This window comes from Poecilia reticulata, linkage group LG11, assembly GCF_000633615.1.
Source record: "Poecilia reticulata strain Guanapo linkage group LG11, Guppy_female_1.0+MT, whole genome shotgun sequence".
Lineage (NCBI taxonomy): Eukaryota > Metazoa > Chordata > Actinopteri > Cyprinodontiformes > Poeciliidae > Poecilia > Poecilia reticulata.
The window spans coordinates 10772819-10791869 of record NC_024341.1 but is presented as its reverse complement, the minus strand read 5'-3'; the positions used below and the strand labels follow the sequence as shown (position 1 = coordinate 10791869).

At 39.8% G+C, this 19051-nt stretch overlaps 1 protein-coding gene across 4 annotated transcripts in view; it reads left to right on the top strand.

The window, feature by feature from the left end:
- The first annotated feature begins 1715 nt into the window (after window positions 1-1715).
- Window positions 1716-19051, top strand: part of igf2bp3 (insulin-like growth factor 2 mRNA binding protein 3) — a 32137-nt gene continuing 14801 nt past the window's right edge. For 3 of the 4 annotated variants that reach the window (XM_008421686.2, XM_008421684.2, XM_008421682.2), the window contains exons 1-3: window positions 1716-8891; window positions 9737-9797; window positions 15113-15161. In XM_008421686.2, the coding sequence (XP_008419908.1) occupies window positions 8717-8891; window positions 9737-9797; window positions 15113-15161 (285 nt within the window). In that variant the 5' untranslated portion in view covers window positions 1716-8716. Of the gene's footprint in view, window positions 8892-8991; window positions 9158-9736; window positions 9798-15112; window positions 15162-19051 lie in introns of those variants that run through there. The other variant, XM_008421683.2, reaches the window with a different exon arrangement.

Here is a 19051-nt window from a genome sequence, read left to right as displayed (position 1 = left end):
TGCATGCCAACGCATGGGCCGTATAGGCTGCACTCAGGCTGAAATGTGTGACAAAGTCTGCAAATATCCGTATGACCCTTTGAGAACACACACATTCAGCAGAGCAGGAACACGTGCTGCAAAAATATGCCAGAAAAAAATATTGAAATTCTGCCCTTTCAGAAGTTTTTTTTTTTTTTTTTTAAAGTAACCACATTTTATTATTCAACAGTAAGCTTAGAATTTGTTCAAATAAAAGAGAAGCAAGAGAGTTCTTAAATTATTATTCTAGACACAACATCATTTGCATCAAAATTAGATCAGTTTGAAGTTTAGGAAAAAATAAATAGACACTTGTTGCCCTCTGAACCCAAACAGTGCTATAATGGTGGCTGTTTATGAGTTGTTTTAAAGCAAACTAAAGTGTTATTCTTATTGCAGTGAAATCAGATCATGTGTAAATAATTGTTTAACTTGCCATAAATATCTTAAAATTCACTCTTTTCCAGCTTTTTGCATTTTTTTTTCAAGAGTAGAAAACAAAGCGTACAAATTCTCTACTTGGCTGAATCTCTTCAAATAATAATAAAAAGAGTTCTGCTGAGACACAAAAGCAATTTTAAGCATTTTCTTGCTGCAAAAAGGAGATGTCCGTCTTTGCATATTGTTTTGAATGAAGGGGGGGGGGCAACACCCGCCATTTTCTGATGGCTCTCTCAGCACACAACAAAATCTGAGCAGGAAACAATCTTTTTTTTTTTTTTTTTACATTTTTCTCATAGTTTTGGAAAACGCCTTAATGCAACAGAAGCCCTTCTGCTTACACCTTCAACTGCAGCTGCCTTAACGCAAAGATTGTTTGCATCAGCTCAGTTACTGCAAGACTCTCCTTCAACATGGCGTTCACAGCCAGGGTTCCCTCACACTCTGGCTGTCCAAAGCGGTCAGTCGCTGGCTTTAAATGGTGCTAAGTTAAATATATACATGGAAAGAAAAGGTTTGATTTAAATATATATATAGTTTTAAAAATGTACAGTAAAATAAAAGCAGTCTCACCGGAAAACAGAAGCTCTGGACTCACTGTAGCCTAATGGGGGGGGTGGGGGTTTGTTTGCGCTTTGGAGACGCAGACTATATCTTGGAGAGAGGCCAATAACGGCTCAACGTTGGGCTATAAGCTGCGTTTTACTTAAACAACCCACCTCCTCCCCTCTCTTTTTTTCTCCTCCCTCAGCCCTTTCCCCTTCTAGAAATATCCCCCCGAACGAAAAAAAAAAAAAGAAAAGTGCAATAGCAGCTCGATTTTTAGGTCTAATCTACAGCAAGCGCGCGGATCTTCCCCACACAGGATGCAGCTTTGCTCTGAAACTTTACGTTAGTTTGCACCCCCTATGGAATTTGCCCTGAAACTCGAAGAAGGAGACATGGGGGAGGGCGGGGAGACTTTTTCTGTACATTCCTCAGCGATACATTCACTACTCCTCCTGCAGAGTCTCCCCACACAAACACACACGCACACACAGAGTCAGAGAGAGGCTGCAGCCATGCATCAGTTCATTTAAACCGACAGGGCGAGGAGAGAGAGTGCAAATGGCTGCTGTCTATACATCCTGGAGCAACACAAAGAGCACAATCTGACACTTTCCAACCGACGGAGCACCTCTGTGTGGCCGCCATTGTTTTGGATAGCGGTGGAAATTATTAAAGCTAAACACCTTGGCTCACTNNNNGGGGGAATAGTTTTTGCCTATATTGCTTAAACGCTATTTAAATCGCTTACACGGATCGACAGGGAATACATGTGTTAATTTGAATTTGATTAAACAATTCTTATGAGACTGTTTAGGAGTTGCAAACTTCACTAGACGTATCCTGTGTTCAAAAGTTTTAAGGATCTTTAATTAAATGCGTTCTCTATCTTGTAGTATTATTATTTAAATAACCCTGCTTAATGAGAGCAGCCGCAGGGAAAGTAAAAGGGCGGAGGGAACTTCTTGAAGAAGTTGAGAACCGTTAGAAAAAGCGGCCCGGATCTGGCGTGTTTCGTTCCATCTTTAGGGTTTACGACGAAGCCGAGAGGAGGAAACACGGCCGGAGACGCACAGTTGGCGCGCTGATTCATATAGAATAGTTGAAGCCGGGGAGCCAATGAGCGAGCGCGGCTGAGGCCGAGCCGGCAGCGGTAGTACTAGGAGGCTCCGCGCCGCGCTGATTGGTCGAGCAGGTTAGCCAATCGGAAGGCTCGGGGTGTTTGCTCAGGAGCAGGGAGAAGGAGGAGGAGTAGGAGTACCACCCTCCGAAGCAGACATGGCCCCTAGAGTCTGAGCCGCTGGATGAAGGGCCCACTGAAGCAACACTTCCCCTTTGTAACCTGCTTTTAGATGAGTGTGCACATGGAGATAAACACTGCAAGGATATGTAGCTTTCAAAAGTCTACACGCCCCACGTTTGGTGACATAATAAGAATCCTAAGTATTTTCATTACTTTTTTTCACCCTCTCCCCCCCACCATGTGATTTGAAATGTACCTTGTCTACTTTAACTTAAAAACAAACAAATCTGTAAGCAGGACTACTATAAAGAATGATAAAACATATGCATCCCAACAGCACAAGTGTACAAACCCTTAATACTTTGATGAAGCCTATTCAATTTCAATATTCTATCTTCATTGGTTGGAATCTATCATCACACACTCATTTGCAAAAGTTCAGTAACTCCATCAGATCGTGAGCACACCTCACGTCCAGTCAATAATCCAGGATAGTGTCTTTTTAATTTCAAAACATACACATTTTTTTCCCCCTTAACTCTTTAATTTTCTCTATATACTGATGTATGACTCCACTCTGAAGCTAACGAATGAAACTCCTTGTCATCGTCAACACCTAAAACTTTTAGGTCAGAAATGACTAGTATTTTCAACCATTCATAATTTTAACTTCACGATGCTGCCGCCGCCGTGTTTCACTGTGGCGGTGGTGCTCTTTTGTTCATGTTCACTGTTGTTATTGTGACAAACGTCAGAGTCATGGCCCTAAAGTTAAAGGTTAGCTTTAATCAATTATGAGACATTGTCCCACAAACTTTCAGAAAATGTTTTGCAATTTTTTTTATGGTTTATTTTATGGAAGAAAAGACTTAGAAAAGTTTTACTGCCCCGACTCTTCGTCCAAGCATGAGAACAGTGGACACTTTTGTCATGTCTAGAAAAAAAACTGAACTTTGCAGAAATTTCTGCCGCTTCATCAGGGTTATTTCTAGTCTCTGTGCCAGTTTCAATCCTTTCAGCCATTTTGAGGAAACCTCCAGTTTCCCATAATTTGTTCCACTAGTCATTACTGTCTTTATTGTCCTGTTGTTTTTACACAATACAGTAGATTTTTGTACTTTTCTCCAGGCTGATTTGTACAAGACCATTATTTATCTGTTGTAAACTCTCCTCAAACTGAGGCTTTAGCCAAATTATTCAATGAGCAAATGTTACGCACATTCTTCTGGGACAGCTGAACTTTATTTTGGGTAAGCAAGATTCAACAAGTTGGGCGTCAGTGTGTACCATGGAAGACTAAAGGCTGACCCTCTGCAAAAAGGTGTTTAGGCAGATCTACCGAGTGGCTGCAACATTTTTTATGTACTTTTAATTTTGTTCATTTTTCAGCAGAACTGAACAAGTTATAGGTTGAAATGAGGTTTGGAAAATATTTTGAAATTATTTATCATAATATAACTTTTTGCATCCACAAAAACCTGCCGTATTAACTGGGCATATTGATCATTTATTGCTTAACAGAAACCAACACCAATTATCCAGCAGCTAACAGGTCAGGCTTTAGCAAGGGCTTCCTGGCACAATAACCCTTAACCCAATTTTTTTATTTTTGGCACCAGTCACCTTTATTGAATAGCTTTGGACATAAGAGACGAGGATGACATGCAATAAATTGCCCAAAACCGGGACTTGAACCTGGGACAATCACCTCAAGAACTTTAAGGTTTTTAAGATCTCAAAATCATTTTTTAAAATATATTTATGAATGGATGTTTTGCGAACTCTGTTTTATACATTTCCAAAGAAATGCATATCAAGTCAGGCATTTTAATTGTTGGAGTTTTGTGCAGAGAACCAATACACAACTACTAAGAAGTGGTGCTTCAAAGATGGCAAATGTGACAACAGCATGCTTTGGTTTTGATGTTTTTCTATGGGTTTATGACGTTGCCACAAACAAGTCTGGCATAGTTGTTGTATAATTTCTGTCTTGTTTATTTTATTTTATTTTATTTTTTTGTAACAGGTAAAGAAATTTTAAGAAATTATTAAATTTTTAAGAGAATGTTTTTAGGAAAGACAAAAGCTAAATTTATTTTACAATTTTTTTTGTATCTAACTAACAATCTGTTGAAATTTGCTTAAGTTAAAAAGGCCTATAGGTGGGTGGGGCACCAAACATGGGGACCTAAATCCGACCCTGATTAGAGCCCACTTTACTGTTTGACTTAATAAACCAGTTTTTCTGTAAAGGCAGATTTATTTAAAAAGAAAAATACTATTGTAATTATTGTTACAGTTCTAAAATACAATCTCATTCATTTTTACAAAATAGCTGTTTTAGCTTGTAAAGTACACCTGCTTTTTTACTGAAAGGTGGCAAACTAGTTGTTTTGTACCCAGTTAATATTACTTTAATTTAAATTATAGGACCATATGATTTTCCTAGAATGAAATGTAAATCTGCAGAAACATGATCTAAACAAATCATTCACCACAGAATTGATAACACAGTAGCTTTGCTTTCAAAACCACTAAACCCACAGTGACGGCATTGCTTTAGCAGTAAGTAATTATTGTGAATACAACTTGATGTAAAGGTATTTGAATCGTGTCCACATAAAAGTAGTTTTTATGAAACTATTTTAGATTTTTTTTTTTTCCTTTCTAAAAAGGATATGAACACAAAAACGACCTTGAAGATTATAGTAACTATGGTTGTTTCTATTGTAGCAATATGAGATACAGAGGAAAAAGAAGGCATGGCACGTAGTACCGCCCCCTACAAGTTGCTGCCCTGGGCAGTTGCCCATGTTGCCCATATCAGAAACCGCTACAGATCCAAAGAATTAGAACCTCTCACAGTAAAACAGGCTAGCACTTCTCTGAATTTTATGAACTAGAATGTCTGCAAAATATCAGTTATTATGTGTAAATAAAAAGACAACAACCTTAGTGTCCAGAGTTAAAAAAAGAAAAAAAAAAGATATAATATTTCAAGTTCCTTGCATTCACTCCAAATATATTTGGGGGAGTTGCATGAACTCTCTTTGCACCTTAATGCCACCATTTAGTGACTGAGATGCTGAGAGTTCTGGAGAAATCATAGTGGGGGGTGAGCAGTGGGTACACAAGCCTCACTGACAGCGCTAAGACTCTCCTCATGGTTCTGATTGGTTGTTTCTAGTTAGTTGGTTGTTTCTAGCTCCTCTGCCTGGAAGAAGGCAGACGAGCTAGATTGATTTTATTTTTTTCACAAATTTCTTACTGTGACGACACAATGACAATTTCAACAAATATGTAAATATATATATTATAAAAGTCACATACTCCAGCTTTAATTAATAGTTAATCATTTTTGTTTACCTGGTGCCAGCTTTTCTCAGACTAGTGGTACTTATAAAAACCACACATTCACTATACAGCAAGAGTTGTCTAAATAGCAGCAACAGAGCAGGGTGTGATACAGTTCTGTTCAAATTACTCTTTACTGACATCCTTGCAATATAGTACACAGCAGTATTTGAAAGACTGCAATATCCCAGCTGCTATATGTCACAAGACTGCCTTTAGAAGATAGTGAGAGGATCTAAAAGGTTCACTGGAGATTTTCTGCCTATATTTGCACTTTATATTATGATGGTTAAATATTTTCTGCTTTCTGTGTTTACAACATTTTCCATTTAATCATTTTAACATTAAGCCTAGCATCTTGATTGTCATAACCAATTTGCTCTACAATGCAACAACAGCTCTTGTCCAATGACCAGTGCATATATGTACCCCTTTATCGTGAGTGGACGCCCTCCTTTAGGCTGACCCCTTCGCTCCCCAACCGACATGGATCAAACAAGTACAGTGGACGGATGGGACAGGCGATGGCTGGACGGACGGACAGATGAATGAAAACAACTGATTTGATTAAGCGACACCAATAACTACTTTCCCCAATTTTACCATGGAGATTGGGTTGACTAGTTTATCAATTTATGACTCATTTTGATCAATATCTGGACTTGATAAGTTATGTTTACAAATTTTATTGCAGCCCCCGTTCACTCTTCATGCTTCAACTTTTTCTTTCAAAGCATACAGTTCGTATTTGTGCCACGTAACATGTGGCCAGTGGATTAAAGTTATGACTTTATTTATTGGCTACCTTTGAGGACATGCAATTATTGTATTGTTAAATTTCTTAATTAGATATGTGATTTTGAATAAATTTATCAGAAGAAGAACGTAAATGCATTGTTGTTTACTTATGAGTTTTTTTAAGTCATTGTTTGAAAATAATGTATTCATGACAAGTTTAATTGAGTTTATTTACCATGGACAGTTCAAGTTAAATAAATGTGCCTATTTTGGTTTTGTAAAATAAAAAATATTTTGTTTTTATAAAACAAATAACTCTATTTTTTTTGTATTAACAGAAGTGATAATCATGGAGATACTACAGCAGCAGTTAGTCCAGCAAGTAGAATATGATAGCCAAAAGTGTCCTGCAGAAGATAGTGAAGGGAGCTGAATGGATCATTACAGCTTGCTGCTTAACTGCACATTATATTATTGGACGTTTTACCCCTGTTTAACGTGCACTATTCTTTGCTGTGTGTCTATGTATTTGTATTATTGAATCATTTCACTTACACTGATAAGTTGGGGGATTCCAGAAAATTAGACATTACTTCATACTTTGCTAATTTATAATTTTTTTTCCCCATTAAAATGAAAATAACTTGATTTTTTTTTTTTTAAATAAACTTTTACAGGATGGGACTTACTGCAGTATTTCATCAATTTCTATACTTTGACATGTTTTATCAGGGTTTTTAATCCTCCCTAATAAAATGGTAGGATTTTATTCATTCACTGATTACACACCACATATTGAAAACCTTGTATAGAATCTGCTTTGACAGTATATTGACTGGTGGCCATTAGTAGGATTGCTTGGTGTGACTCATAAAATGGACATTATTGTTATCTTCCTATGTTTTCAGTTAACATATATATGTTAACTGAAAAGGTATGCATTCAACATGTGTCTATACGTTACAAGGCACACTAGGGGAACATTGGAGAGGGAAACCACTCCCCTCATTCAGTGATTTTTTTTTTTCATTTTTTTTTTTCAAATACGGGCATTGGGGATTCTCGTGTGTCTTCGCTCCACATGGCGTACCCGTTGCGTCAAGAAGTCTAATAGATATTTTTTAAGCAAACAGCAAGAATCCCAGCTCAAGTCATACTTTTCCTGCGTGTGACCTCGAGCAAATGGGGCCTGCTGCTGGACTTTGAGTTGTGGACCAAAGAGGGCATGGCTCCACGCTATGCTGGAGAAGATGGATGCCGCCATGTGGGAAGTAGTGGCAGACGTGTCATTCTCGCATTGCATGAGGGCCCAAGGAGCGACCCAGGGTCCTCCCATGCAAACGGGACTCTTAATATTAAATATTGCTAATGCGAAGTTTTAATAACGTATAGTGCAAAACTCGTATATGATTGGCCCCACCCCCTTTTGCCATGCTCTTTCATTCAACCGTGTCATCACTACAACGCACTTATGCGCGCAAGCCCCCGCAATATCAGCGTCTCCCTCCTATGGGCGTGCGTATGCTTCAGCCGACCAATCAGAAGCCAGGCTTTGCAGCGCAAGGCAGCACGAATGTGATTCTAGTGAATACACTAGTTTGCACGGAAAACCTTTACGCACATAACTCATGGCATTTTTCTCTCTCTCTCTTTCTCTCTCTCTTTTCCAACATCAATCCACTCTTCCCCTCCTTTTTCTCTTCACTCCTCATTCGCTGCTGTCTCCACCCCAGATTCCCGTGCAATTTTCCCCCAATCCCCCAAACACTTAATTGAGCAATTGGGATTCCTCACGTGTGGGCTGATTTGTAGTTTGAACACGTGGCTCATTCAGAAAAAAAAAAAAAGGCCGGAATAGCGGAGGATCTTTTTTTTTTTTTTTTTTACTCCTCCTGCCCTTTCTTCTTCTTATTCCAGGCTGTAGACTCAGAGGCGGGCGCCAGCCAGCCTTACTGTGTGTGACATTCTCTGTCTCTTTGCCAAAAGGGGGTTTTGGAGGAAGAGACAAAAGTAGTTTCTCCTCTTTTTTTTTTTTTTTTTTTTTCCCTTGCCCGGCCCGCCATCGTTTTGGAGCGAGGCGAGATTAATAATTGAGCATTTATTTATTGCGCGACAGTGACCGAGGGGGGCGAGGGAGCGCAAACGCACTGTGGAGGGGCTGCCAGTTTAAATCTATCTGTGGCTCGAACCGACCGGGAAGCACGCCACAGCCGCTCCGTATAGTAGTAGTAGTAAAAGGGCTAGGGGAGAAGAAGCAAGCAGGGCGATTCGGGCGCACATCCGTGAGAGAGGGCGAACAACTGTCTCTTCTTTTCTCCACCTCCCCCCTCCACCTCTCTCCAGCGTAAAGATTGTCCCGTTTCGGCGTGGAACATGAATAAGCTATACATCGGCAACGTGAGCGCAGAGGCGAGCGACGAGGACTTGGAAAGTATCTTCAAACAGTGGAAGATTCCGCACAGTGGTCCGTTTCTCGTCAAAACTGGCTATGCGTTTGTGGATTGCCCGGACGAGAAGGCGGCGATGAGGGCCATCGATGTTCTTTCAGGTGAGATTTCATTTTAAACAATTGCCAAAAAAAAAAAAAATTAAAGTGAAATTTAAAGTGCATACGCACGGCCTTGCTACATGTGTCCAGATTTCTTTACGAATATCTAAGGCAAATGCATGTATACTCCTGCAGGGTGGGGGTGTATCCAATTGTTTCTCTCTCTTTCACACACACACATACACGAATACACACACACCAACGCACAACCTTTGCATGGCTTTTTGACACTCTGGGTTCAGACAAATGGCTTCAACCCCCCACAGGTTTGAGTGAAATTTCTGCTATTTCCATTGATAAAATGGTAGAGTAAACACAATCATGAGGATATCAAGGCTTAACGCTGCTCGCAGGCAGCGAGGCTGTGGACGCCGTGTAGTGAGCGTGGAAGTCAGTGTTCTGTTCTTATTTTGTGCTACTCTTAAATTTCCAGCCTCCAGTTTGAACATAAACTCTCATCAGGTTTTCAAAGTGTAGGCCGTCGAAGTGAAGCCACTTCAAACATGCATGCTGATACACCAGGTGGTCTAATTGTGTTAGCGAAAATGTAGGCCAACTTACTGAGCCACACTTTTGCTTTTGCATATTTTCAGACTTTTCGTCTCATTGGGGTTAACACGAATTTAGCGAAACTCGTGTAATTTCATACAATACGACTTCGTCAAACTTATACTTTAAATATCACGTCTTTGTTAAATGTACTACATCGCCATGTTCACGTACTGTTTTGGTAAGACAGGGAAGGAACAAACGTCCTTAATTAGCTACGTTTTTTTATGAGGCTTGAGTTGAATGGAGGTCATGTGGTGGACAAATTAAAGTGGCTTTTTTTTTTTTTTCTTTAGGTAAAGTTGAACTTCATGGGAAAGTTCTGGAAGTGGAGCACTCTGTCCCTAAACGTCAAAGGTAGGTCAAATATTAAGTTTTGTAGGGTAGCTTAGCTTTACTTTGAACACCTAACATTTTATTTTACAAGCAGCGTCTTTTCTATTTTTAAAGTAGTGTGTACAATACGCTGTATTGTTGTTAAACACGCATATTTTCGAAATGGTGCCCTTTTTAAAATTCTGAAATGTATTTTCACCCTTAATCTTGTGGGGTCAAATAAAAAGGGTGCACGGTTGTGTACTGTACTCCTTCTTTCACCATGACTGCACACTGCTCCTGAAACCGCTGTGAATTTGGCTTCATTTCGCACTTCCACCATATTTGTTTTCTTAAACACGCATACAGTGACTGTGTGAGCTAAAAGCTCGAGGTGGCTGGTTAACCCCTCGAAATGTGTGTTTTGAGAGCGAGTACAAGCTGAATTTGTGGCATACGGGCCTTTTGTGGAGTCGTCCATTTGAGAAGGAGCTGCCCGTCATTCTTCCCTGTCTGCCCCACGCTTCCGCCCTTCCCCAGCACGTTGTGTTGCTGTTGCATGAGATGGACTCCCAAACATGAGTGTAATTGTAGATTTTGGGCCCCAACTCACGAGAAAAAACATTCAGTGTCAGAGTTGGAGCCTTGTAGTCACGCTTGGTGGTGGCGTAATTAATTTTTTGGAGGAAATTCTGCATATTTCTCGTATAAGTAACGTAACTTGAGCTCCGTCAGCCAGTTGACTGAAGTTTTAAAATATGTGCGTTGTTTTTAGTGGTGACGTAATTTGCCCATAATTAATCTCGTTTAGCATAAAATACATGCATTGAATTTGCTAGTGGAAGCATTATTTTGATGCATTACGCCAATTTATGGCTTGGCTTATTAAAATGTGCATTTTTAGTAATGGCGGAAGAAGGGAACGTTTTAATTTTATTTATAATGTTTTTACGTGTTTGGGTAGACTTGGACTGGTTGGCTCACTTTCTACTAAACACCGTCTTAAATGACGTCCTCAATTAAATTATATTACAAAGTGTTGCCTCATAATGCATCTTTATTTAGTTACTCTTGTAATTTTAACAAAATTTTTTTTACCAATGACTGACTTTCACAAGATGTGTGTGAAAGTCAGAGCCAAAGTTTCAGTAAATGACTCCTTTTTTCAGATAAACAAATCTAAAAATGTATTACACTTGGTGTACTTTAAATATAAAAATGCATCTAATATTTTTGCAAATTACATGTGAAGAGCTAAACTTAAAAAAAATTCAGATCTTTATTACATTATATATCAAATCAACAAAACTGGAAACAGAGCCCACAGTTAATGGCTTTTTTTTTTTCTTAACTCCTACGTACTCGTGAGGCAACAAACCCTAAGCAAGCTCTTGACAAATGTTTGAGCTAGCTACCACATGGCGTTAGCTTGCGAGTGAAAAACCTATCTCAAATCAAGGGTATTGGCTTCAGTTTTTATTATAAATGCTGGTGACATTTATTTATGTATGTAACTAATATGTGGCATTTTAATATAAAAAAACTCCCCAAAAGTATAGAATTTACTGGTCAGTGGAAATTACCTTAGTTTTATGTCCTGCAGAAGAGCAGACTATAAGGTCAAATGCATAGACTCAAAATTTCACGTGTGGCAGCAACAAGCGTTTTGTCTTCCTACCCTACCCTAATATTTGTCACTGGATTTTTGGGGGGCGGGGGAAGCGTATACAGGAGTTTTAGGATCTTGACGTGGAATGTGTCTTTCTCTGGCAACTGGTGGGATTTTATTTGTAATATTTATGCTGCTTTCAGAAGCCAGGTGAATTTGACTATAATTTTGGTGCTAAATCTATCTTTGCCGTCTTATAGCATGCCCTGCAGTGTCGACTGTGGCTGCACAAAAGTCAATTTTTTGTGCTGCTTTGTTGGCGCCAGGAGAGTTGAAACATGCTAGTCCTATGCCATGTAGGACTTTGTGATGGCCATTGATGGGAATAGTGCTCATTATAGGCTACACACATACTTGCATGCACACACTTGTACTATGCCAGAGGGGGAGAGGGGGGTCTCTTTACATTCCAGCCTGCACACTTTGACTAGAAGGCTTGGCCAATCATTATGCCTTAACCTTTGAACTCCTCAGGAAGAGGAGGTGCTACACCACAGATCAAGGTGGGGTTGCTACATCTAGGAGGTTCATATTAGGTTGGTGTAAAGTGACATGCTACGGAGCATGATTTTGTTTTGGGTGATGTTTAAAAAAAAAAAAAAGATTTGATGTCAGAAAAATTCTCCCTACAGCATTCAGTTAAATATCTTGGTTTACAAACAGCTTGCAGAGGGCCATTTCAATCTTTTGCTTTTTTTCTTCACTTAAAAATGACACCCACTCCTCAGTCATGTGCTCTTGTTCTTTAAAAACTCTTTAAGGAAGTAAAACCCTTTACTGTTTAAGGTGGATTTACTTTACACAATTTTTACATTCTCTAAAACTGCACTTGTATTGCAAAAGTTTTTTGCAATTAAGCAATTTCAGTAAAATTAAAATGGTTTAAGCTGAAGTTATATTGTCAGACGTATGTGTTGCGTATCAGAGAAACGCACATGTTCATGTGTCATACTTGGAGAGGGGGGGGACAGCATGGCCAAAAGGGGGGGTGGCTGTGTGTAAAATGGCAAGTAACCGGCTCTCTTGCTCAAAGGTGTATAAGCCTTTTTTTTCATAATGTGGGAAATTAGAATATTTGTATTGTTCTAATTAATTTTTTTTATTTTCTTGTAAATCTAGTGTCTTATCTAGATAAATGTGTATATCTTATCAAGGTTGTTTCTTAGAAATATCTGCTACATCCTAGTAGCAAAACTCTGGGTCATGAGGTCACTAGGGAGCCCACCTGTGCAGAAAAATAACTGATCTTGGGTTTTGGGTGGCCATATTTTTCAGTATGACTTCGTTTTATGCTGTGGCTCTTTAAAAGGGGTGGGAGAGGGGGACAGAATTTGTTTCGGTTGGATCAAGACTGAAATGTACAAAAGTAGGCTGCTGAACGTTAAATGCCTGATTTGCATTAAAGTAGTTTTTTTTTTTTTGGGGGGGGTGAGTACCTTGAGGTCTGTGAGGGTCACTGGGAACCTGATCGTATTCAGTCACTCAGGTCTGCATACGGCATTCAGTTGCTGTGAATGGGCATCAAGCACGGACCTCGTGTCCCTTGTTGAATACGTCTGTATGGCTGGATTATGAGCAAATGGAGAAAATACAGGTGCTCTGCATGCTTCCGTCACTTGTGATGCCTCTTGTGGCTTTTATGGCCGCATGTGCCTAAGTACTTGTGTCCGTACGCCCGCGTCTCCGCCATATGGGCCCATAGGTCTTGAGCAGGCGGCTAATGTGTGGAGTGTTGGTCCATTTTGAAAGTAAATAAGGAGCCCAGCCTCCTCCTGGCCATCACATGACGAGCCAACCCCAGTCACTTGCAGGCCTCCCCTGCTTCCCTTCCCCTCCCACTTTTAACCCTGCTCTGCAAGTTCCTGTCAGTGGACTTGTCCGTGTCCATGGCAACAGGGCCCCACCCCCATGGGGCAGAGAGGGCCCTTGTTACCCTTGCCTAAAACAGGGCTATCCCCCACCCTCCATACCACACCCCACACATCTACACACACGCTCACCTCACCAAATGAAAGGCTTTGGCTTGGAATGTATACCCCACCACCCCAATCCCAACACATACCCTGGCTGACTTCTTGTGTGTGTGTGTGTGTGTGTGCGCAGCTATAGGTTAATCCAACTGGAAGTACTTTGTGCGTTTGCACATCTTGCATGGCGCTCCCACCGCAATGCGGAGCATTGGGAGCATGCAAAGGGAAGACTCTAGATGAGCCAGGAATGGCACGGCGGAGCGGAAAGGGTTGAAATTCCTGTTGAGTTATTTTTGAATTTTCTTTACAATTTGCTCATTGACAATTGGGTAGTTTCCCCTTTGTTCCATTTGTCAAATTGACAGATTTGACAAATGGGGTAGCACGTGCCAGGGAAATTTTATGAATTATGGCCATTACTCTGCAAAAATGGATTTGTATGCCATATTTAAACCTTAATTCCATAAAAGGTAACATCATAATTACAAATTTTTACATTCAATTAAATTGCGTGCGTTTAGAGCTTAAGTGGTTTTATTAGCAGATGATTGTGGGAACTTGAAACGTTACTCTTAAAGATTGTACTCTTACTGAAAAAGGTCAGCGCACCGTTTTAGATGAACTGCACATAAATCATGTGACGTGAGTGTGAAGCTGATCTTACAGCCGGTTTGGGTTCAAAGTTCAAGCACACATGGTGTATGTGTTCTTGCTCCCACCCTTGTCTGTACGTATGCTTTGTTAATTTAGGTAGGTGTGTGTGCACTTTAAAATGAACAGTACCTGCTGCTTTTAATGTTTAAGCTAAATCATGCAGACTAACAATTACGGAAGTCCAAACGCAGATTCACAAGTTCCATTGATTTTTGTGGAAATGATCGGATAGTCAGTGTACTCCTGCTGTTGTGCATGAGTATGTTGGGTTATGAAACTGTGGTGGTGTGGACCCTTAATGCTAAAAGGAATGAATTGGGGATTTTTGTCTTTGTTGTGTTTCTGGTGACGGAGCACAGCAGCACCATTGTAATTGCTGGTCTCCACTTGCTCTTGCTGTATGCACACTCTGTGTGAACAAGTACACGATTTTGACTTGTCTTGATCCAGATTCCTGTTGGTTTCTGAGGACATTTGCATCCGCCCTCCCTGAGCAGTTTTTTTTTTTTTTTTTTTTTTTTTTTTGACACCACAGCTGGGTGCTCCTGGATAAGGATCTGTTTGGGTGGAAGAGTTGGCCTAAAGACTCGCTGGGGTTCCAACCTCATCATTCAGGGGAACAGAGCAAATAATTTTAAATATATTGATTGAAAGTAATGTTTTTGGCATGTCCGGGTGTTCTTCTAAATTATATTTTGCACAAAGGATTAAACATGTGAGGGAAAATTAGGATAGTGTTAAAACTGATGACAGGAAGTGTGCTGGAAGGGTACATTTTCTATTTTAAATGTGTTTGATGTTGATGCCCTTGATTGCATATTAAAGTGCCATAAACCCTGCAGTTTTTCTTTTTCCAAAGTCTAACATTGTTTTCTAAGTGTATTGATCTTCAGTAATGTGGTTTAAGTTGAACTCAAAAGAAACAAAAGCGGATTTTTGTGTTTTCCACTTGTAGCTTCTTGCCCTTAGTGGCATTAACAGTTTTGTCTCGNCCCCCCACCCCCCACCCATTCATGTAATGTCGTCTTCATCCATCCCCCACCCTCTTTCTCTCTTGTCTCCAGGAGCTGTAAGCTGCAGATCAGGAACATCCCGCCTCACATGCAGTGGGAGGTGAGTGCTAACAGGCTGCTAACTCCTTCCAGGGTGTGGCACAATCGGGCAGCTCAAATGGGCTCTCATTTAGTGGCCTCCTGAGTCACCTTGCCTTTGGATTTCAATTGAGCATGCACTTGATTATTTGTCTGACTGGGGCTGCAGCCAGTAGTGCGACTTAGATTTGTGCATCAAATGTTTGTGGCTGAAAAGATCAAGAGATTTTTTTTCTGTTCTTTTTTCTTCTGAACATGGGTTCTTTAGCAGCTGAGGATAAGTCACGGAAATTTCCCATCATCACTCTTTCAGGAACTGTAAAACTCAGAACGCTTGAAATGTTTTTGAAGTTGGGTTTTAAAGCCTACACTTAAGCTTTAAGCCAATTTAAGACTTTCTTTATGTAGCAATTGTGAATTAAAAATATCACGATTTAGTATTATCTACACATGAGCTTTATCAAATTTTATTTAAAACAGAAAAGCAACAATGCTGCTGCTAAAATAATGCAACTCTGATTAATTTGTAATCAGTTTTTTTTTTTTTTTTTTTTTTTCATTCTGTAACCAAAAGAAAATAAGTCTGTTTTGGTTACAGATTCATTCCCTGAGCAGGGTTTGTCCAGAAATTTAATTTTTTTCCTTTAGATCTGACCTGCCAATTCTAATTTTTGACCAATTTGGATACATTTTTTGTAGTAAATATGAAGGGTGAGAAAAATTGCTACATGTTGTTGTGTGGATCTGGTTATGAAATTTTATATTTGAGTTTACATATCCACAGACAAATGTGATGGTTTTCAGTCAAGTTTATTTGTACAGCACATTTCAGCAACAAGACAGTTCAAAGTTTTTTACATCACAGAAACGTAAAAACATAAGCTACCAATTGTAGAACCAGTAACAAGCATTGCATTTTGTCAAGTGCCATCATCAAAATTGACACACATGAAGTATGTTGCTCAATCCTTTTAGCCTTGATTGAAAGGAACTGTGTTTCAGCTGTTATGCAATGTTTCTGGAAGTTTGTTCCAGATTTGTGGTGCTTAGAAGCTGAATGCCGCTTCTCTGTTTTGGGGTGGAGTTGCTTATTGCATGGAATATTATACCATTATCGCTGTTATGCTCTCTTTAGATTAAGACAACTGTAACAAGCTGCAATTTGCTGGTTAATTATTAGTTATCTGCTCAGGTAGCCAGCCTGTAGTAGGTTGCTTAACAGACATTTTGCTTGTAGCTTGTCAGCTGTTTTTATTTTATTTTTATTTTTTTAATGCATTTGTAAAAAAGGGAAAAAGTATATATATTGGAGCTGCTAAAGTTTCCAAGTCAGTTTTGTCTTGATGCTTGTTTTTTATTTTAATTCTTTTAGCCAAATTAGTCTTTGTGGAGTCGAGGGTTTTTTTTTTTTTTTTTAGCTTATTTACTATTCACAGCAACAGGTGGGGGAGGGGCAGCTCAAGATGCACTGGTTCACCAAGCAGAAGACGACTGTGCCTGCTTTAGGTTCTCAAACTGGAATGTGGAAATTTGATGAAACTTTTAAAAATCCCGATGTACCTTTTAATAAGAGTACTGTTGCTGTTAGAGTTGCTGTCTACAATGTCAAAATTGTGTGCAAATATATTTGGAGAACAAATTGAAATCTACACTTTTCACAATATATTCATATACTTATGTCTTTCAGTCTCTGCTTGTAAAGGTACATAAACATTTTAAGGGGATGGATATTTAAATGTATTTATTTTGTATATATAATTTCCCTGCAGTTGTCTGTAAAATTGCTTGACGTGTCCAAAATTATTCTGAACCATATTAATCTTATAAAACTGAAATTTAGTGTTGGCATAAGCCGCATTGCTGAGGTTAACCATTACCTCAGGTCTGGAATTATTGTGCAGATTTGTGAATTCAGTGTAGTATTCTGGAAGTCGGCCTCTGTGCTTATTTATTTCAAGTTTTCAAGAAAACGGGTCTGATTTGACAAGGCGAAGGTGTCTGGCTGCATAAATTATGTGATCTTCAGGCGGATTTGTACAGCAGGTTTTGGAAGCACTGGCACGGTTAAAGTGACCCTCTGTCTGTGTGCATGCCGTTTGCTGCTCCATTAAAGGTTAACTTTGTGTCAAAATGTATATCACTTGAAGTCAGAGTTCACAGCCGTCCTCTGGATAAATGTACTGAGGCTTGGACCTCAGTCGGTCTGCCTTTGTTGTTTTGTGCATAGGAAAGTATTGTTCATTCACACAAGTATTCTGCCTAAGTGAATATTGCTTCCTTTTCTTAGGCCATGCAAATTAATGCACCAGCTTCTTAAAAAACAATCTTTTTGTCCAATCCCACTGTCCGAGTGTGGAATTTTGTGCTGCTTTATGTGACACCCCCCACCTCCACCCTGCTTTGCAGAGGTTTAACTGTGATAACATGTGCTTGCGCTGTCCTTTTTATCTTCTGCCTTATAAGCACAAACAAAGCCAAATGAGAATTTTCTTATTGCACAACGCGTGCTTGCGCTGCTCCAAATCTTGGAGGTTAATGCACAGCTTTAACATTTCGGTGTGATTTAGAAACTGATCAAATGGCTGCAGACGAGCCCACGTTTTGTAATGGTGGGCTCGCTTTGCCTACGCGTGTCCCTTTAATGCAGCTCCAGTATGTTCCTAGCATGTAGCAAGACAGCTTATTTTCCTGTTGTGAATGGAAGAGGGTGGGGAGGGGGGGAAAGTTGCAGGGTTCGAATCAACAGAATAGCAAGGTCTTTTTAATAAAACAGCCTTGCGTTATGTGTAGTAACGTATATAAGTCAATGAGCGTATGAAGCTCTATGAAAAGGGAGAATGTGGACCGAGTAGTGGCGTGTTCACAGGCTGTTGTGGGTGGGTGGGCCTGGACTGCTTCCCCTTCCCCTCCATGTGCGCTGATTCACAGAATGTGTAGCATGAACCCACACCCCTCCCCCAGCTGCTGCTGCTTCCTGCTGGAATGCACCCCACCCTTTCCTGAATGGCCTGGATTCCCATTGGTCCCATCAGGCGGACGGGCGGCCGCAGAAGCCAGCAAGCGAGGCTCGTCTTCAGGGGAACCATATCAGCGGCGGGAGCAGCCAATGACTGGGAGCACAGATGGCAGGGAGGCGGGAGGTTGCCTGGTTGGTGGTTTATTAGAGTTGGGGAGGTGGGGGCAGGGGGACGCAGTCTTGTTGGCTGGAAAGTGGGGTTGAGCTCTCGAGGGGGTGTGGCCATGTGTTCGACTGAGCATGGTCAGAGGTCCTAGCTTAGCTTACAAGCCTGCTCTGTTTCTCGCCAACTCGCAACCACATCCATGAATTAAAATTAAAAGCCTGTGTTCTTCAGAGTTTCTTAGATGGAAAACTTTTAGCTTCTCAAATATATAAATAAAAAAAATTGTTTGTAATTTGCAACTCTTAAATTAGTTGCATTTAGATTTCTTTTTGTAGCTTTAATTTTTTTTTTACCTACAATATGGTGAAGACCACAAATTTCAGTCATAATGTACATTTTCAATATATTTCCTGTCAGATTCTTCTCTTTATAGCTGTATGTATTGTTTTTGTAACTTTAAGGTTTGGGTTATTTATATTTTTGTAATAACTCAGCTCCTGACAACAAATGAGTCAGTGCATTTGTTTTTCTTTAGCTCCCTTGATATTGGATGGATGCATAGGGGTTTTCTTTCCTCCAAACTTTTATTTATATTTTTATTCTTTTGTAATAATTCAGCTCCTTGGCCACAATTGGCTCATGTTGCACAGATGCTCTGCAAAAAAGCAGCAAATTAAAATATACAAAATTACTAGACGAAGAATTCATCAGCTTTTATCTGAACCAGTTGCTCTTAAACATCTACATCTTAACTAGTTTAGCATAAAGTTGTCAGATAAATAGATTTTCT